The sequence below is a fragment of the Protopterus annectens genome, chromosome 7.part0 (genome assembly GCF_019279795.1).
Source record: "Protopterus annectens isolate FY-2018-M chromosome 7.part0, PAN1.0, whole genome shotgun sequence".
Classification (NCBI taxonomy): domain Eukaryota; kingdom Metazoa; phylum Chordata; order Ceratodontiformes; family Protopteridae; genus Protopterus; species Protopterus annectens.
The window spans coordinates 873,572,971-873,595,021 of NC_056739.1; the positions used below are offsets into that span (position 1 = coordinate 873,572,971).

The window sequence follows — 22,051 nt, forward strand, 5'->3', positions numbered from 1 at the left end:
CTTTTGGGGAGACACTGCATACTATGATGGAGCATTTCCACTGGGAGAGCCAAGATTACTCAGAATCCAAGAAAAGGCTCAAAGACTTCCTTTTACTGCCTCAGCACAGGCCCCTGGCTATCCCACCTGTTTTAGACATTGTAGATGTATTTTCAGAGTCCAGTCTATCTCCAGACTCTTTACCACCAGCTCCTGTTAAGCCAGACAGCTACTATAGGGTTCCTGAGTCACATACATTTCTTTATAAAAACCCTGCTGCTGACCCAGAAACCATCTCTCAGGGTCCCAAAGGGGTCAAGGCTTCTACTGCAAAAAACCCTATCCCCTCTGATAGGGATTCTAGGGCACTAGACAGATGGGGTAAAAATATTTATACTTCTGCTACCTTGGCTGTAAGAGCTTTAAATTGCCAATTTCATATGCTTAAATATCAGCAATATCTTATGTCATTGCTTAAATAGAAAATGTTAACAAATTTAGTATGTGCAGACAACAAAGAAACGCAGGATTTATTGCAAGCAGCTGAACAAGTTGGTAAGCATACATTACAATGTGGTTTTGATTCTCTAGAGGCCTCCTGCAGGGCCGCTGTTACAGGTTCTGTCATTAGGAGGCATGCTTGGTTAAAAGAACAGAATCTGCCTGATCATGTTAAAGCAAAACTATTAGATGCTCCATTACAGCATGATACTTTGTTTGGTGTTAAAACAGAAAGATGTTGAAGAAAATGGAGGACAAAGCAAAATCTATGCAAACAGTCAAGGATTTCTTGCAGGTACAGCCTCCCAGATTTAGCAGGAACTGGCCTACAAATAATTGGTCCTTTCCAGTGTCAGATAGGCCACAAAGAGGCAGATACAGACACCCCAGTGGCAGATCACAGCCCCAAGGCTCATACAGGCCTAAACAATTGGGTGCTTCTACATCCAAGAGCGGAGAGGAAAAATCACAGCCATAAAGGAAACAGTCTCAATGACTTTCCCCTTCCAGCACCAAGCACTTATCTTTTGGCAGCCCCTTTGGGGGGAAAACTAGCACTTTTTTCACAAAATTGGCACATGATCACCCAGGACAAATGGGTCCTAAATATAGTATCACAAGACTGCAGGTTCCACTTTCACACCCTTCCAAGGCCAATTGGTATGCCAGACCTGCCATGCAATCAATGGGCAGAGGCACAAAAACAAGTTTCATCCCTCATGGACACGAGGGCCATTCAACAAGTACCAGAGCAAGAGCACGGACAAGGATTCTGTTCAAGACTGTTCTTGGTACCCAGAAAGGACAAAGCCTGGAGACCAATACTGGACCTATCTATTCTAAACACATATCTGGATATTCCAAAATTCAAAATGTTGACCCTACAGCAGCTTCTGCCCATGTTGGGCAAGAAGGCTTGGCTTGTGACTTTAGATCTAAAAGAGGCATACCTGCATGTCCCAATCAGACAAACATGCAGAAGATACCTCAGATTCAAAGCTGGCCCAATGCACTACCAATTCTCTGCACTGCCCTTTGGCTTATCTACTGTGTCCAGGGTCTTCACAAAGTGCCTGGCACCAGTAATTGCATTTTGCAGACAAAGAGGAATACAAAAATATCCTTATTTGGACGACTGCCTCATTCAAGCAGAGAACAAGGACATTCTACTACAGCATCTGGCGTTTGTAAAGAGATTACTACCATGCCTAGGGTACACAGTCGAACAGAAATCAAAACTAGTACCCTCTCAAGAGATAATATTCCTGGGTGCAAGCTTAAATACAACTGCCCAGATGGCTTATCTCATGCCAGACAAAGACAATTGACTACCTATTTCAAACTGTTGGCAACAAAGGCCCAGTTATTTGCAAGAAAAATTCTGCAGGCCTTGGGCTTCATGGCATCCTGCATTCTGCTAATTCCAAATGCAAAGACTGCATATGAGGAAACTTCAATGGTACCTAAAAAGTGTTTGGACTCAACATTGCCACAGTCTGGAAACAATACTTGCTCTCATTCCCTGCCTGCAACAAGAGTATCTATGGTGGGCGAAGGCCTGTCACCAGAACAAGGGACAGCAATTCACTCTACCCCCAGCCACACAGACATTAACAACGGATGCATCGGATTATGCCTGGGGGGCCCACATGGCAGGAAGATGTATTCAAGGCACATGGTCCGCAAACCAAATGCATCTACATATCAATCAAAAAGAGATGCTAGCTGTTCAAAATGCCCTGACAACCTTCAAGGACCTACTTCATCCTGGACAACTACTGTTAAAGACGGACAATACTACAGTCATGTGGTACATAAACAAGCAGGGAGGCACTCATTCCTATCCCCTATGCAGACTAGCCATGACTTTGTGGGACACAGCATTGACTTACCAAGTACATCTGCAGGCACAATTCCTGCCAGGAAAGATAAATACTCTGGCAGATGAACTAAGCAGAAACCTCATGGATCCCCACGAGTGGAAATTGGATCCACAAGTCTTCAGCATGGTAACAAGGAAATGGGGATGCCTGGACATAGATCTATTTGCCTCACCTCACAACTACCAACTTAAGAGATTCTGCACAAGGACTTATCACAGACAAGCATGGAAAGTGGATGCCCTATCTTTCAGTTGGAAAAACTTAACAGTATATGCCTTTCCTCCTCTGCCTCTCCTCCCCAAGGTACTCCTAAAAGTCAGACAGGAGAAGCCAAAAATGATACTGATTGCCCCAGACTGGCCACGCCAGTACTGGTATCCAATCCTAAGGAACTTGTCTCAATGCCCAGCCTGGACCTTACCTCAAGTGCCTCATCTACTGTCCCAGCAGAACAATCAAATCCTGCACAGCCAACTCAAGACCTTAAATCTGGCAGCATGACAGATAATGTAGTCATACAAAACACATCTCTCACTAAAGCGGTGATGGATGTCATTTTGGAGGCCAGGAGGCCTAGTACTAGAAAATCTTATGCTGGAAAATGGAAGAGATTCTGTGCTTGGAACCAGGCACAATGAATTGATACAACTGTACCAAACATTCCTCAGATTTTGCAATACTTGACTGAGATGCTGGACAAAGGCCTATCTTTTTCATCTATAAAGATTCATGCCTCTGCCATTTCGGCTCATTACAATACAGAGCTACCAATTTTTTCTCATTCTTTATTTAGGCAGTACTTCAGAGGGGCCAAAAATTTAAGGCCTCCAAGGAGATCACCAATACCTGCATGGGACCTCAACTATGTCTTGGAAAAACTCACCCTGCCTCCTTTTGAGCCAGCTGCTACTGCTGATATAAAGTTTTTATCTTGGAAAACAGCTCTGCTCCTAGCAATAACTTCTGCAAGACGAGTCTCAGAGCTACAGGCACTCATGGCTGTGGAAACTTTTATCATTTTTCATCCAGATAGGGTTTCTCTGAGGACAAACCCGACATTTATGCCTAAGGTAGTGTCCAGTGTGGCTCTTAACCAAACTATTCATTTGCCTACCTTTTATCTAAACCCACAGAATAAGGGGGAGAAAATTCTGCATTCTTTGGACATACACAGACAGCTATCCTTCTATTTGAACAGAACCAAAGCTTTCAGAAAGACAGAGCAATTACTACTGGCATATGCTGCAAGATCACAAGGAAAGGCTATCTCAAAGCAGACAATTTCAAAGTGGATAGGCCACTGCATTCGTTTCTGATATTCACAACATGGCAAGCCAGTACCTAAGGGCATTAGGCCACATTCAACCAGAGCAGCAGCCACTTCAGCAGCCTTCCTCATGGGAGTACCAACCAAAGACATTTTAGAGGCTGCTACTTGGAGTTCAGTGCACACCTTCACAAAGCACTATCACTTACCACTCTACTCTAAATCCAGGGCAGGCTTTGCCACTGCAGTTCTCAGGGCCTAGTAGCCACTACTAATGCTTTTTAGCTCCAGCCTCCCAACCTTAGCTTTGGGATTCAAGCAATTGTAATGACTGCAACAGTGAAACACGAAGAACATAGTACAGTTGTGTACACTTACCATAAATGTAGATGTTCGAGTGTATTCACTGTTGCAGTCCAGATTACCCACCCACCATCCCCCTTTTCTGGGCTGGAACTCATCTGTGCTTCTCTATTCTATACAACCTATGTGGTGTATTTGCTTTAGATGAAGGCAAAATATATATACTTTGGTGCATGCATGTTTTATTGACATATTTTTAGCCTACCCTTTTGGGGGCACCTGACATCTGGGGCAAGAAAAATTGAGGAAAATGGCATCGGCTGCATCTTTTATACCCCTGGCGCACTGACGTCAGGAAGAGGCGACAACAACTGATGCCGGACCTAGACTTTGAAATTCAGGCCGACTGAGGGTAGCCTGCCAGCAGGATAACACAATTGTAATGACTGCAACAGTGAATACACTCGAACATCTGCATTTGTGGTAAGTGTACACAACTGTACTATTCTCTGACTGTTAATCGGGAACTGACAGCCCTCTTAGATAGTATAGCTTGTACTGGTGTTAGGACATATTTTTCACAAATCACCTATAGAAAGGATAGTCGGGTCACTGTGAATGAAAAGATTTTTTTGGATAAACACCTACATGGAAAAAATGTCCTGTTTTAAAAAATTGAAATGTGTAGAGCATCCAAGCCTTCTTTTGGGCGCACATGTGTTCAGACAGGATGGTGTGCATTTGTCTAGATCAGGGAAGAGAATTTTTGTAGCAGATATTTCGCAATATTTGACAAACACTAGCCAGGATTTTTGCCAGGTCAAAAATGCAACAGTTCACAGATGGCAACATTTGATGCATCTCTGATGGTTGTTAATGCTAGGAGCATTAATAATAAAGTTTTTTTATTAGAAAATTTGCTACGTTCCTACAAGATTGATGTTGTTATAGGTTGTGAAACATGGTTAAAGAACAATGACTGGAAACCAGTTCTGTCAGGGTATAAATGTTTTTACTGTAACAGACATTCTAACAAAAAATCAGGTGGAGGTGTTATGGTAACACCAATACTATACACTGTGTAACTGTGACAGTAAAGACAACCCTGGAACATATAATAATTGTTGGAGTGTACAGACCACCAAAGTCAAGTGCAGATGACTTGGAGGAATTCATACATTTCTTACATGAAACACAGGAGGGAAGAATAATATTAGCTGGAGACTTAAATTTGCCAGAAACATACTGGAATAATGTTGATTCAACAACGTTAGTAAATAAATTATTCACAGAGTATATTCAGGAACAACAAATGCTTCAGATTGTAAAAAAAACTACCAGGGGACAGAATATACTAGATATTGTTTGTGTTCCTAAAGAAATTACTGTAACTTCAAGTCAAGTTTTACCACCATTGATGTGCAGTGATCATGGGGTCATAAAGGTTAATTTGTTGCTAGATAATTCTGCCAAACTGAAATCTAAGCCAATGTACAGAAGCTTAATTACAGATTATATGGAAGCAAAAACGTTGCTATATAAACTAACTGGAGTAAGGTGTTCAGTGGAAAAACTGCAGATTGAAAGTGGAAAGTTTTGAAAGAGAAATTGTTTGAGTGCAAAAAGTTAAAAAAATGTTTAACATCAGAATCTAGGCACGTAACATCAGGGGGGTATATTTCCATAAGAACAAGATACCTGATTAAGGTGAGAGACAAAAAATATATAAGAAATGGGAGAGAGGTCGAACTACAACTTTGAAAACTGAAATAAACGAGCTGGACAAACAGATTAAGCATAGTGTTAGACAAGATCAAGAAAAATTTGAAGAAAATTTATATAAAGATATTGAGCATAATAGGAAACCTTTTTATAGATACATAAGATGTGGGAGGAGTAAAGATACACAAATTGATAAACTGTGTGCAGATTCTAAAATTTATTCTCAGACACAACATATTATAGATATATTTGCAAAATCTTATGCAAAACAGTTTGACTACACAAAAGGGGTGGTATGTTGTCCTGGTAACATCCAGGTAACCGCAGATACTAGAATCAAATTAGATTGTATTGAAAAAGAACTGTCCAAACTGGATCCAAACAAAGTGCAGGGAGGAGACAGAGTAAGTAACAATGATTTGAGAACACTTAGGCAAGAACTTACACTGCCATTACATCTATTATTCACTAGGTCATATAAATATGGGGAGATTCCTCAAGATTGGAGACGTGCACTTATTAAACCTGTCTTTAAGGGAAAGGGGAGTAGGACAAACCCAGAATCATATAGACCCTTAAGTCTACTTTCATGTTGTGGAAAAATAATGGAGAAGGTAATACTGGATAAGTTATTGTCAGAACTGGATAGGTTGGGACTTGAAACCATATATCAGCATGCATATGCTGAAAATAGATCTATTACCACCTACAGCATGATGTTCTATAACAATGTAATAACAGCTATGAATGAAAAATTGTGCTGTGATGTGATTTATATAAATTTAACTTCAACATTTGACAGGGTCATGCACAAAACACTGATCAATAAATTAGTACAACTAGGTATTGATGTACTGTTGATAAGATGGATAGCTGCATGGCTTACAAATAGGACATGGCAAGTATCACACACCAACTGGACAGGTGAAATCCTTGGTTACAGTCAAGGTGTCCCACAGGGCTCTGTACTAGGCCCTTACTTTTTTTAGATTGCATCTTTCAGACCTTACTTTGTCATCTGTGGTGTTCTACAGTCTATATGCTGGCGACCTGAAATTGGGTAAACTGATAACAAGTGTTACAGATAAGGCATGTCTGCAAAATAATTTGACTAAATTGACCATTTGGGCAAGGAGAATAATATGTTGTAAATACATCAAAAACTAAGCATATGAGATTTGGGAGACATAAACTGAAAGGTGAATATTTAATGCAGTACACAGTGATTGAAACTGTAGACTCATTTATGGACCTGGGTATATGGGTAGATTCAGCTATGAGTTTTTCTAATCATATCAACCAATTGGCTAATGATAGTTATAGAACTATAGGTTGTATAAAAAGATTTATAAAGTCTAGGAAATCAAACATAATGAAGTCATTGTTTGTTAGTTACATTAGACCTAAACTTGAGTATGGAATAACAATATGGAAACCCTATGGGAAAACAAGCATGAATAAACTGGAAAGAGTACAGCGGAAATATACTAAGGGCTTCCATGGAAAATTTAAGTTATGATGAAAGACTAAAATATCTCAACTTGTACAGTGTCTCTTACAGATATTTAAGAGGAGATCTTATTCGGGTATATAGGGCATTTAGGGAGAACTACCTCTGGGAATGTTTGGGGTTATCAAAAAGTACTAGAGAATCGTCAGATAACCTATGTAGAAGATTCTGTAGGAATGAGAAGTGTACTAATTGGTTCTCTGACAGAGTAGCTGATGCTTGGAACAGACTACCAAATTGCATTAAAGCAAGTACTAGTTTAGATGTTTTTAAGAACAGCCTGGACATTTATTATGGGAACAAGTGATGTTCTTCGTGTTTCACTGTTGCAGTCATTACATTTGGGTAATCTGCTGGCAGGTTGCCCTCAGTCGGCCTGATTAACAAAGTCTTGGGTCCTGCGTCAGTTGCTGCCCTTGTTTCCATGACATCTGGTCGTCAGGGGTATAAAATATGCAGCCGATGCCATTACATCAGTCTTTCTTGCCGTACGGTGCCCGAAGCAGAAGCTGTTCGCAAGTGCCGGTCGACCGACTCCTGAAATTTTCATTTTCGAGTTTCAGAACCGAAGTCTTCAACTTAAAGCTAAGTACCCCGTTGGGGAAACTTTTTCTTGCTCCTTACCAATGTCAGTAAAAGTTAATAATTGCATTACTTGTGGGAAGCAAATACCTCATAAAGATTTTCATTTGTACTGTATTCCTTGCCTAGGCTCTGACCATGATGTACCTTGCTGTCAGTTTTGTGCTTTATTTAATCAGCGCACCATCCGTTGTCGGTACATTTTTGCCTCTAAATATTTTAGTTCTCGATTTAATTATCCAGAAATGATGTCGGTTAGCCATCCGACTACCGGGATTCTGAAAAAATGCAAAGTAAAAGACAGAGACAGGCCGTCGAGGTCCAAAACTGCCGACAATGCTTCTCCTAAGCCAGTCGCCAGTTCGCCGGTACTCAGTGAGACGCTTTCGCAGCCCCTGATAACCGCTACTTTTGATTCGCAGGCCTCTGCTGAGACCCATTTGGAGTCCGGTATGCCACAAGATACTTCACCTATGGAAACCGCAGATGTCTCTAACTTGGATGGGTCTGGAGCTGCTGTGCAGGCACCGGCTTCTGAGGGTGTATTCAGGCTACAGACTTGCATATTAAACCAACTCCACCTTCAATACTAAGGCCTAAATCTTGATCTATGTCTAAAAAACCGATGCCATATGTTCAGGCCCCTTTGCCTAAAAAACAAATGATCAAAATGGCTGAAGATCTAATTACTCTAATCAGGGATAGTCAAACACCCCCCCTCCCATTCTAAGAGGCCTAGGGCTGAGCTTGACTATGAATCTTCTGATCAGGACTCTGTTTCTTCTGACTCTTCTAATGACCTGGATTTGTCCATACCTACTTATGAGGATTCTGATGCAGAGGATTCCATTCCTTCTGCTTCCTCCCCTGAGGACTTTTCTTTTAGGGAAACTTTACATACCTTAAGGGAGCATTTCCACTTTGAAAGTCAGGAATTTTCTGATTCTAAAAAAAGGCTTAGGGATTTCCTTCTTCTACCTCAGTATAGGCCTTTGGCTATACCTCCTGTAGTAGACATTGTTGATAATGTCTTGTTGGAATCCAGTATGGCCCCTGATTCCCTGCTTCCGGCTCCTAGTAAACCTGACAGATACTACAGGTTTCCTAAGTCCCACAAGTTCCTTTTCAAAAATCCTGTAGCGGACCCAGAAACCATTTCTCTGGGGCTGAAGGGCATTAAGGCTTCTACTGCTAAAAATCCTACCCCTTCTGATAGAGACTCCAGGGCGCTGGATAGATGGGGTAAAAAGGTTTATACTTCTGCAACCTTGGCAGTCAGGGCTTTAAACTGTCAATTTCATATGCTAAAATATCAACAGCATATCATGGGACTGCTTAAACAGAAAATGATGTTGATTTCTGATTGTATGGAAAATAAAGATTTACAGGATTTATTGCATTCAGCTGAATAAGTTGGAAAACATACAATGTTGCAATGTACTTTTGATTCTTTAGAGGCCTCTTGCAGGGCTGCTGTTACTGGGTCTGTGCTTAGCAGGCATGCTTGGCTTAAGGAGCAATCTCTGCCTGATCATGTTAAAGCAAAATTGTTGGATGCTTCTTTAAATCAGGACCGCCTGTTTGGCAATAAGGCTGAGAAGTTCTAAAAAAAAGTTGGAAGATAAAGCTAAATCTATGCAAACTGTGAAAGATTTCTTACAAGTGCAACCTCCAAGATTTAGTAGGCACTGGCCTACTAAAAATGGGTCCTTTCCAGCTCCTTCCAGATCCACTCAAGCCAAACCCAGACACACCAAAAGCACCAGGTTTCAGTCCCAAGGGACTCTCAGAACTAAGCAATGGGGTGCTTCCACTTCCAAATCCGGAAATAACAAGACACCCCCTATGGTAAACTGTCTCAATGACTTTCCTTTAAAATTACCAAGCACTTAACTTTCAGCCGCCCCTTTGGGGGAAAGATTGCTCTTCATGCACAAAACTGGGAACTCATAACCCAAGACAAATGGGTTTTAAATATAGTGTGCCAGGGATACAGATTTCATTTCTGCACGTTGCCAACACCAAACGGGTGGGCAGACCTGCCCCCAAATCAGTGGGCAGAGGCTAAGAAACATGTACTTTCCCTCTTAAACATGGGGGCTATTCAACCGGTACCAGAAAAGAAAAAGGGACAAGGTTTCTATTCCAGACTTTTCTTGGTACCCGGAAAAGACAAATCATGGTGTCCAATTCTGGACCTGTCTACTCTAAACACCTTTCTGGACATTCCAAAATTCAAGATGCTGACTCTTCACCAGTTACTTCCTATGCTAGACGAGGATGCCTGGTTGGCATCTCTAGATTTAAAGTAAGCTTACCTGCATATCCCAATCAGGGAATCTTGCAGAAGATACCTACGCTTCAAAGCAGGCTACTTGCATTATCAGTTCTCTTCACTGCCCTTTGGCTTGTGTACTGCTCCCAGGGTTTTCACAAAGTGCCTGGCTCCAGTAATTGCATTTTGCAGGCAAAGAAATATTCAGATATATCCATATCTGGACGATTGTCTAATTCAGGCAGAAAACCAGGCCATACTTATAAAACATCTGGCGTTTATAAAAAGGGCTCTAACTTTTCTAGGGTACACCATAAAAGAAAAGAAATCACAACTGGTACCCTCTCAACAGATTACATTCCTGGGTGCAAGTTTGAATACAGCTGCCCAGATGGCTTTCCTCACGCCAGAAACGCAAATTCATTTGGTAACTTACTTCAAACAGGTGGCCACAAAAACCCTGCTGTCTGCAAGACAAATACTGCAAGCCTTGGGGTCCATGGCCTCCTGCATTCTTCTAATTCTATATGCAAGACTGCATATGAGGAAACTTCAGTGGTACTTAAAAAGTTTATGGAGTCAACATTGTCACAGCCTGGAAACAGTGATTCCTATCATACCTTGCCTACGCTTAGAGTTTCTATGTTGAGCAGAGGCCTGCCACCAAAACAAGGGACTGCCATTCACACTACCCCCTACCGTCCAAACCTTAACTACAGACGCTTCAGACTACGCGTGGGAGGCTCATCTGGCAGGGAAGTACATTCAGGGCAAATGGAGCCCAAATCAAATGCACCTACATATCAATCAAAAAGAAATGTTAGCTGTACAGAATGCTCTGACAGCCTTCAAGGACTACATTCATCCAGGACAACTAATGGTAAAGATGGACAACACCATGGTTATGTGGTACATAAACAAGCAGGGGGGTACACAATCCTACCCCCTCTGCAGACTAGCCATGGCATTGTGGAACATGGCCTTGAGCAACCAAGTGCAACTACAAGCTCAGTTCCTGCCAGGAAAACTGAATATACTGGCAGACGAACTAAGCAGAAATCTCATGGACCCACACGAATGGAAACTGGAACCACGGATTTTCAACATGTTGACAAGCAAATGGGGGAGCCCAGACATAGATCTATTTGCCTCCCCCCAGAACTACCAGTTGGACAAATTTTGCACAAGAACTTCTCACAAAAAAGCCTGGAAAGTGGATGCTCTGTCCTTCAGCTGGAAAAAACTATGCCTTTTCCCCTCTGCCTCTGCTCTCCAAAGTTCTGCTAAAAGTCAAACAGGACAAACCAAAAATTATTTTGATTGCTCCAGACTGGCCACGCCAACTGGTACCCACTCCTGCGCAGTGTGTCACAAACTTCTCCATGGCACCTGCCTCAGACACCTTCCTTACTGTCTCAGTAGGAGAAACAAATTCTGCACCCTCAACTCCCAAAATTGAAAGTTGCAGCTTGGCTAATCACTTAAATTCTCCCTTAGCATCCCTCAGCAAACCTGTGATGGATGTCATCTTGGAGGCGAGAAGCCCTAGTACTAGAAAATCTTATGCTGACAAATGGAAAAAATTCTGTGCCTGGAATCAGTCTCAAGGGATGAGCACAGCAGCACCCAATTTACCTGAGATTTTGCAATACTTAACTCAGATGCTTCACAAGGGCCTGTTTTTTAATCCATGTCTCAGCCATTTCAGCTCATTATAACACAGAACCTCTCCTCTTCTCTCATTCTCTGCTCAAGCAGTACCTCAGAGGGGCCAAAAACTTGAGACCACCCAGGAGAGCTCCAACCGCTGCCTGGGACCTTAACTTTGTATTGGAGAAACTCACTCTACCTCCTTTCGAGCCAGCTGCTACTGCAGACTTAAAATTTCTTTCTTGGAAAACAGCCTTCCTTTTAGCAATCACTTCAGCTAGAAGGATATCTGAATTACAGGCCCTTATGGCACTGGAGCCTTTCATCATCTTTCATGCGGACAGGGTGTCACTCAGGACCAGTCCATCCTTAATGCCCAAGGTGGTATCCAGTGTGACTCTTGATCAGTCCATTCATTTGTCAAATTTCTTTCCCAATCCACAGAACAAGGGGGAGCAGATTCTGCATTCATTGGATGTGCACAGACAACTTAGATTCTACTTGGACAGGACTAAATCTCGAAGAAAATCTGAACAACTGCTGGTAGCATTTGCTGCAGGGGCAGAGGGGAAGGCTATTTCAAAACAAACCATTTCTAAATGGATAAGCCATTGCATTAATTTCTGCTATAAGCACCATGGAAAACCTATCCCCCAGGGGATCAGATCTCATTCCACCAGGGCTGCTTCTACTTCTGCAGCCTTTCTCAGAGGTGTTCCTACCAGGGATATTCTTGAAGCTGCTACCTGGAGTTCAGTTCATACTTTCACCAAGCATTATCATTTACCAATTTTCTGTAAATCTAGAGCTGGCTTTGCCACTGCTGTTTTGCCGGGCCTTATAGCTGGTCCTAATGCTGTATAAATCCATCCTCTCAACCATAGCTTTGGGAATCTACCCAAATATAATGACTGCAACAGTGAAACACAAAGAACTTAGTACAGTTGTGTACACTTACCATAAATGTAGATGTTCGAATGTATTCACTGTTGCAGTCCTGGTTGCCCTCCCTCCAGCCCCCTGATTTTCTGTTACTATAACTCTACTTTCTTTTACTATGCTTAAAAGCCTTTTTGGTGTATTTGCTTTTGGTTGGAGGTATATTTTTGTGTTTTTAATTTTATTCTGCTCCCCATTTTGGGGGCACCTGACATCTGGGGGAAGAAAAACTGATGTAATGGCGTTGGCTTCATGTTTTATACCCCTGACGACCTGACATCATGGAAGAAGGGACAGCAACCGACGCAGGACCCAAGACTTTGTTAATCAGGCCGACTGAGGGCAACCTGCCAGCAGTTTACCCAAATGTAATGACTTCAACAGTGAATACACTCGAACATCTACATTTATGGTAAGTGTACACAACTGTACTTTTTGGCATATTGGCAAGCTAGAAGGGCTTTATGTCCATGCTTGAAACATTTGTATGTATGTATGTATGTTTGTAAAATAATTGTTGGGTGCCATTCTCACAGGTACTGTGCACATTTCTAAGCACACTGCATTTGTGTTTATCTTGTAAAACATTTGCAGGTTGCATCCCATCTTGTCCTGCCTGGTCACATGACTTAATTTTTGTCATTTTTATATTCTCTAAACTCTGATTTCTCATTATTGCACACAGTATATCAGTTTGGCCTTCCTATGTCAATTTTGTAATATTTTTTTAGATGCATATTAGACAATTAATTCACACAGTATACAAGTATGGCTTTTTCCCCACGTTAAGCCAATTTCTTTAAAAAGATCTTTTGTTGTACCTAACTTTGTTAAATTTCTTATTAGTTTCACACAGTTCCACAAATTTACAGTATTGCTCTTTCTGTTTTAATTTAGTAACATAATCACCTCTTGACTCCTGGATCCCTTGATTTCCTCACAAAAAATAAAGTGTTCTATATAGATAAATGTTAACAGTCAACTTGAACATGTATGTGAACACTATTATGATAATAAAAGGAAGGGGCAATGGATGTTTTATTTATGCTACAATTGCAGTTTAAATTCTTCAAGTCAGAATCAGGTGTTTCTATTACTGTTAGACTTGAAGATGTGCAGTAAGTCTGTTAGTACTGCATCACATGATGCCTTGCAAACTAGGCAGAGATTACCTGTCAGTAGTCTGCATATTCCATGTGGTTAATGCCTTTTATTCTTTTTGTAAGGTACCTCTGTATGTATTTCATTTGTTGAGTATGCTTGGTCAGGTACATACCAAAGTGAGTGTTGTACTCAGAGATTGACCTAATGAGGGCTAAGTACAGCAGGATAATGACATTCCTGAATTTTGATTATATATAGAGCTTGCAGTTGTCCATGAACTTAGTCAGCTAGTGACCTTTGACATCTGAAAAGTAGATGCTACAAAGAAGCAGCTTGATCCATGAGCCCTGCGGAGGGACTCTGCTAGTCACTGACCTTTTTGTGGGGGTAGAGTCCCCTATCCTGACTTCCTGTGTCCTTTCTGTGTGCCATTTGCATCCAGTGGGTGACATAGGGGTTTATTCCTAGTTTTGTGAGTTTGATAGCACTGCCTGAATGTGGAATAGTGCTATATGCTTTGGCCAGGTCAACATCTGCAGTCTGTACAGCTTTGCCTCATCCGTAGCTTTGATGACATATTTGCAAAAAGTCCACCAGGTTGAATAAACATCTGTCTTTGATGAAACCAAACTGTGTGGCTCCAGTGTCTGAAGGTTTCATATGTCTTTGTTTATAATGTATACATAGTGTATACAGTTAATTTTCTTTCTTTTTTCTTTTTCTAGTAATGGTGATTTTGTATATCTTGATATGCCTGTATTTGTGATCCTAAAGATTTAATAATGTAATCTCTGTACTGTACTAAGTTGCATATCTCTGCTTTTATGCATATAATCTCATTATGCCCATGTTAAACTTGCATTTGTGTAATGCTTTGTGGAACTTTTCTCCCTGGGCCTCCACTGAAAATGGACTTTCCCGGTAAACAAATGCCAATAAATTAATAAATAATATCCATGATAATTCTTTCCATGGCTTTACATATGAGAATAGTTAGACTTATGGGTCATTAGTTACCCAGGTCAGTAAATAGCCCACTGTTGTGCAGAGGGATAACTTTTGTGGTCCTCCATTCACTAGGCAGAAATCCAGTTAGGAGGATAAGTCTAAACTCTGATTTTAGAGGGCTTAATAGGTCATGTTTCATGCTACTTAGAAGGTATTTTGGGATATTATTTTGACACATAGATGCAGTATTTTTTGCCTTGCAAAGCACATTGAAGACTTGTTCACTAGTGATAGCTGGGGGTTGGGGGTTATAGTTAAGGGCATCTCTTGAGTGTTGGGGGAATGTGGATGAAATTGGAGCTAAATTTATCAGCCAGTAGGTTTGCTGTATTTTTAGGCTTCCTATAAATGGATCTTTTTACAGTTAGCTCAGCACATTGTTGTGCAGTATCTTTGATGTTGTAAGTGTAGATGGTTGTCCTTTATCTATGAAACTATTTTTACCTCAGATGTGGCTTTGGTGAACTTATAAGACTCCTGAGGTGCTTATTCATTTAATGAGGGGCTGCTTGGCTTGCTGGTCATTGCACTTCCTAGTTTATGCTATGGTTTTCTTCCTTTTGTTATACAGCTTGTTGATATTGGGATTCCTCCCGGGTAGTTTGTTCTTTAAGTTAGTATTTTGCTTCTTTCAGGTGAGTACAGCTGCCTCCAAGCAGCTGTTCACAGGATGGTGGTATAGGGTCTGTATGAACAATTCCATACAGGCAGTGGAGATCATGTATTTTGCATGGGGCTTGAAATTTTGCCATAGTATCACTCAGCAGCAGAAGGCTTGCTTTGGAATAATTCCTAAATGTTTAGGATTAAATGGAGTCACAGGTTTAATTTAATTTTAAGGGTTACAACTTTATGGTCTGACCTGACAAGTGAGGACGCTACACATAGGTCAGTGCAAAGTTCCCTCATGTTTGTGACGATTAGGTCGAGGATGTTGGTGTCCTTAGTGAGTGTACTGACTGTCTGGTCCAAAGTATTTGTACTCTGGGCCTGCAGTTTGGAAGTTATGTATGTTTCCCAGTGTATAGTGGGGTAGTTTAAGTCATCCAGGTGTATAGTGTTGGATTTAATGCACAGCAACTGCAGAATGATATGGGCATCTTAGGTAATATAAGGAGACCTATAGCTTGCAAGGATGTCATATGGGACTTTGCTTATGGTGAGCTGGACAAGGAGAACTACTTGATCAGTCTCGAGGTGTGACTGTTTTTGATGAATATTGAGACACCTCCACCTTCTGTCCCTTCCTGTGCAGTAGCTTGGCTAAATGTGTGGAAATCATTATTGCTTTGCACTGTCGGGTTGATCTCCATACCTTGAAACCATGTTTCCTTGCCTTTGCCGGCATCTATGTTCTCCAAGGGGAAGAGAGCTTGCAGGGAGTTGAGTTTTTTTGTTTAGACTCCTGGCATTGAGCTTAATACCGTTAGATTATCATGGGTTAGTTTTGCTGTGTTGGATGGTTTATCAGGTTGGCATTGCCTAAAAAAGGGTGGGGTTGGACAAAGTTTTAGCCAATATTCAAAAGCCTAAAGGAGACAGGTACAGACCATCCCTGGCAAAGCATTGTAGTCTGTCAACCATATCCTCCTAAGCTGATGAATATTGTAACCCCTTCAAATGACACCAAAAACTAAGCCAGTTGCTAAAGTCAATTATCTTCTGCTCATATGATAAAATTATCCTCGATGAAAGTAGAATGCTTCTTAATGCTAGGTTCATACAAGCCTGAGACATGTAGTCCAAGAGCTCTATTATGTCTCTCATCATATAGTCCAGAGAGACATCTCGGGTCATTTACACCCACATTTACAATGACAGAGTCATATTGGTACTTCTGGTTCAATGACCTAAGTGCATGTGTAGTGTAACGGATCCTGGCCCCTGACAGGCGGCTGACCATGACCCTCTCTTTGCTCAGCATAGTGAGTGGAGCACCTGTGTCTCGCACAGTGGAATGACCTATGACTAGAACGTTTGCTTGTGTGGAAGTTTGCCTTATGGACTTATGAGTTGAGACACCTTGAATTGAAGCTATATGTGTATTGGTGGATGTTTTGGGAATGCAGAGGATCCCTTTTGTTATGGCTACATCTAGAAGGCCATTGAGGTTTGGCTGGATTATTTTTAAGAGCCACAGCATACATAAGTATATGTGTTTGTTCTTTACTTTGAGTTTTGTGTTTGGTCTTTATTGTGAGTGGTAAGTAGAATGAAGTTTCTGCCGACCTGTTTGGTAATTGTAGTGACTGTATGTGAGAGCTTTGCCTGCAGTGTTCAGTTAACATTGTGTTTATTTGTTATCGTTAAAAGTCTTTTTCTGGTGGGGAAAGCTACAAGTCTGCCAGCAGCATGCGGTTTAAAGACATGGAAAGAAAAAAGCAGATCAAGTAAAATATTTAGAAAAGGATGTCACCGGGATGTGTGGTCTACCCAATTTATTATAGATTATGTTTATAAGACTGTTTTGCTGTTGATACTAACTTTTTAAGAAAAGTTAAATTTTATTTCTAGAAGCAGCCTTTAAAGCCCAACATTCTGAGGACCTCATGTCCAGGTGTACGAATGGATCCAAAAATTTGTCCTGCAGATCCCACCTATGTTTCTTTTATCCACAACAATGACATCTGGCTCTCCAATATTGAAGCAGGAGAGGAAAGGAGACTCACATTTGTACATGAAGGTAAGAGGCCGTATAAGCTTGGTGCAGCTTTATTTTCACTCGTATCATTTTGGTAAAAGTGGGGAAAAAGAAGATCAACTATGTAAGACAGAACTCTTTAACCCAAATGACTTGACTTTAATTTTTTGCTACAGATCCATTTACTCTTATCTGAATTATTTTATTGTTGTTATTTTACTGTTTTGAATAAAATGGAAAAGGTCACGTTTTACGTAAGTGCTGAATGCTGCTTTACAATTATATGATATAAATATTCTTCATAGAGTGACTGGATGTTGTCTGCAAGCTTAATTTCTATCTGGAGTCAAGCTGTGAATCAGTTAAGCAGTACAGCATGGCATAGCATTTAAGTTAATGTTGACTCCCTGAATTGTAAGATGTCAGTTTAGAACCTGTACTTATCTTTGATTAATGACTGCAGAAAAAAAGACTAAGTACATCTTAAATCAAAACCGTTAAAGAGTTATCTTCTGCAACACATAGGTTAGGTTGACCATGTTATCAGTAAGGGAAAGCATTTAAATGCATGTTATCGGTTAAGTATTTCTTTGCTTTTGTTTTTCCCACTTATCACACTTGTTTACCAAAACATCATTCATTTCCATGACACAGGGGCACTTTGTGCAGCATTATGTTTGTTGAGTAGAGTGTTATACTGGTGTAGTACAGAGAACGTACAGCACTAGATCATTCACTTGTACTATAGTTACTGAATATCCAAGAAAAAGAAGAAATAACAAACACTGGGTATCGGGTGCAGGTGTTTGCAACAAGTCACAGGACATAAACAGAAACAAACAAACAGCATATATGCAAGTCTTAGTCAGGAAAGCACCTCTTTATTCACAGTTCACTAGACAGCAGTGTACAAAAAGTCAAAGGCAGGTTTCTGAAAACATCTCTTCCTTCTATCATTCTGAGGAGGTTATAGAATATGAAGCGACCAAGCCAAAGATAAACTCCAGACGTATTTATTTAGTGCTTTCATTTCATAATGGAAACTTCATCAGAATACCATAAAAATGGCCAAACACCCTTATATAGTCCCCTGTTGCCAGGTGATAGGTAGATTGTTTTCTTAACAACCTTAACCCCTTTTTAAAGGTACAGCGATCATTGTTTAAAACATCAAAACTTGAAGCTCAGAAACAGCAGTAAAATCACACAAAGATACAGAATACACAACTAATAAATGAAAAAACATTTTAAACAATATATTATATTACCTTTATATATACAATTCTGATTTTAATCCAAGTATGGAACCTATAGAGATGGCATTATTGAGCCCAGGTTACTTGGCTGCATAGCTTCTAAGCTGCCATCTCAATTATTTGAGCGCTAAATAATCATTGAGTGGCCCCCCTCTTTCTCCTACATCTACATGATCAATAATAACAAACTTAAAAGAGTGTTCCTCATGTGTTGAAATATGGAGGGCTAGAGCATTTTTGGTATCCTTATTGGAAATGTCATAACAATGTTGGTATATACGACTTCTCAATGTGTTAATAGTTTTCCCTATGTAGACACATGAGCAGTCCATACATAGGGCTAAATAGACAACTGCACTACTTTGGCAGTTGTACTTCTTTACCAGTCTGTGTTTGCCATAGTTGGGAATGACAGCTTCACTGCTTTCTAATATGTATTTGCATTGTGCACAGTACCCGCATTTAGACATTTTCCCCAAAAGATTAATTGGTTTTGTTCTATCCAACATATTTTTTATACTTACATCTTTCTTATATACAATACGTGGATGTGTCCCCACCAGATGTTCTTCGTGTGTCCATATCCAGGACAGGAGGTATAGCTAGAGGCCTGTGCTGAGGCAAGTCTAAAAATTCTCTGAGTCTTTTTTTGGACTGAGGGTAGTCCTGGCATTCCCAGCAGAAATGCTCTCTTTAAGGTATGCAAGGTTTCACCAAAAGAAAAGTCCTATGGAGGGGAGGCAGAGGGAATGGAATCCTCTGCATCTGAATCCTCACAGGTAGATAAGGGTATGTCCAGGTAATCAGAGGGATCAGAGTTATCGGACTCATGGTCGGTAGAAGCAGAAGGAAAATCAATTCTTTGTCTTTTAGAGGGGGAAGGCTGGCTTCTCCTAATTAAAGTTATAAGGTCTTCAGCCATTCTAAGCGTTTGTTTCTGTGGCATGGGAGCTTGAACATGCGCTTTGTTCGTCAATTTTCTAGGCATAGTGCGAACCCTGGGCCTGAGAAACTCGGTAGTTTTAGTCAAAAACAAAGTTGGTTTAATACGAATATCGGAAATTTGGAATACACTCTCAGAAGCCGGTGCCTGCACAGCGTCTCCAGATCCATCCAAGGTAGAGACACCCGCAGGTTCCATAGTCGAAGAAGCATCTCACGGCATACCGGACTCCGAAAGAGTCTCAGCAGAGGCCAGTAAATCTGTAGAAGCGGGTATTAGGGGCTGCGAAGGCATCTCACTGAGTACCGGTGGACTGGCGGCTAGCTTAACGGAAGCGTCGTCTGCAGTTTTGGAGATATGTGGTCTGTCTCTGTCTTTATCCTTACTTTTTTTGGAAGATCGGTAGTCGGATGGCTTATCGAAGCCATTTTGAAATATGGAGAACGAGAGCAAAAGAATTTAGCGACAAAGATACCCCGATGATGAATAGTTTGGGCGTTAAACAAGGCACAAAACCAACAGTGAGGAACGTCATAGTCTGGGCCTAAACAGGTGATGCAGTAAGAATGAAAATATCTGTGAGGTATTTGCTTTCCACAGACAAGACAATTGTTAACTTTTTCTGACAACGGTTAGAGCAAAAAAAAAGGATCCCCAATGGGGTACTTAGCTTTAGAAGACTTCGGGTTTGAAACTCAAAAAATGAAAATTTCAGGAATCGGCTGACCGGCACTTGCGAACTGCTTCTGCTTCGGGCTCACACTTTTCAAGAAAAGCTGATGAAATGGCATTGGCTGCATGTTTTATACCCCTGACGACCTGACGTCATGAAAGAGGCGACAGCATCTGACGCAGAAATCCTAAGACTCTGGTATTCGAGCCGACTGAGGGCTACCTGCAGGCAGATAACCCAAGTGTGATGACTGTAACAGTGAATACATTTGAACATCTACATTTATGGTAAGTGTACACAACTGTACTTTTTGATTGTTCCTGATCTGTACTGAATATGAACCACTTTCTTTTAATAATGTCACTTATTGTTGAAAATGTTTTATTGTAAGTTAAAACAAGTGTTTTTTTGAAATTTAATTCTGTAGATCCTTCTCCGTTGTTGTCTCTAGACTGAATCTTATGGGGCTGTTCCTAAGAGAGGATAAAAATCTCCAGAATTTATTTTTGATATCACTTCCTGAAGAATCACTTCAAGGAAGTTTTCTGGATAAGCTCTCATAAGTAACATATTTTTAATTGTCCAATTTGTGCCAGAAATTCATTAAAATTAGTAACCATCTTGGCCAAACGGATGCCTTGTCCTTTGACATGCGACTTCATTTGGTGGTGGAATGCTAACTATTGTAATGCAGTATTGTGTTGGAATAAGTGGGTTTTCTGTAAATGATAGAACTCAACTGACCATTGACCCTCTCTTTACTGATAGTGATGTCCCAAAATTTGACATACTCATTCCCTATGTTAATAGTGAATTCCAAAAAATCAGTACTGTCATTCAAATAGATAAAAAAATCTATCAAGGTCTTCTTTGGTGCCTTTCCAAAAAATAATGATGTCATCTAGGTAATGTCCATAGAAGCACCAATATGCAGAAAAAGGTTTGTTGAAAATGTATTCTGTTTCCGAATATGCCAATACAATATTGGCAAAAATGGGGCACAAGCTGCCCCTATAGCCACATCTCTACACTGCTTAAAAAGTTGTTGCTCAAAAGTAATGGTGCTATTCTCAAGGACTAATTTCATCACTGTCCTGATCGTAAGAATGCAATTGTGTCCCAAGCTGCTATATTGGCACAAATGTGAATAAAACCATTCAATCCCTATGGTATGGAGTATAACAGAGGAAAGATCTCTGATATCAATGGTAACCAATAGTAACTCTTCTGTGTACATCTCGTTAGATATTTTACTTGGAAAGTCCCAAGAGTCTTTCAAAATCCATGGGTGTACCTGCAAGACATCTTTGAGTTCTTGATCAATAAACTTAGCTATTGGAAATGTTTTGGAGGCCATAACATCAACAATGGGTCTGAGAGGGGGATCTCCCAGGTCCTTGTGAATTTTGGGCACTCAAAAGATACTTGGAATTCTAGGATTTTTTACTGTAAGGAAATGATACTCGGCAGGACTGATCTGATCATTCAAAACTAGCTCCTCGAGTGTCACATCAATTTTCTTATAAGCTATATTTTTCTCATTTACACTAATTTCACTATAACTGTCAATGTACAATATAGTAAACATCTTGTTATTGTAATCGTTAAGAGTTCATTATTACCAGTCCGACACCCTTGTTAGGTTTCATAACTCTCACATCACATTTGTTACATATATTTCTTAACATAGAGATTTCATTATTAGTAAGGTTACTGATATTATTAAACCCACTTTTCTTATTTCGAAACATATTTCTGATATCAAATTCACACATTTGTTCAAATATATGAACTGCTGGATGCAATGCAGGGTTA

The 22,051-nt window shown here is 40.5% G+C and overlaps 1 protein-coding gene across 1 annotated transcript in view; it reads left to right on the forward strand.

The window, feature by feature from the left end:
• The window catches only part of DPP8 (dipeptidyl peptidase 8), a 1,004,126-nt gene that overhangs the window by 286,858 nt on the left and 695,217 nt on the right, over positions 1-22,051 (forward strand). The window contains exon 5 of the mRNA XM_044077448.1: positions 17,238-17,406. Within this exon, the coding sequence (XP_043933383.1) occupies positions 17,238-17,406 (169 nt within the window). The remainder of the gene's footprint in view (positions 1-17,237; positions 17,407-22,051) is intronic.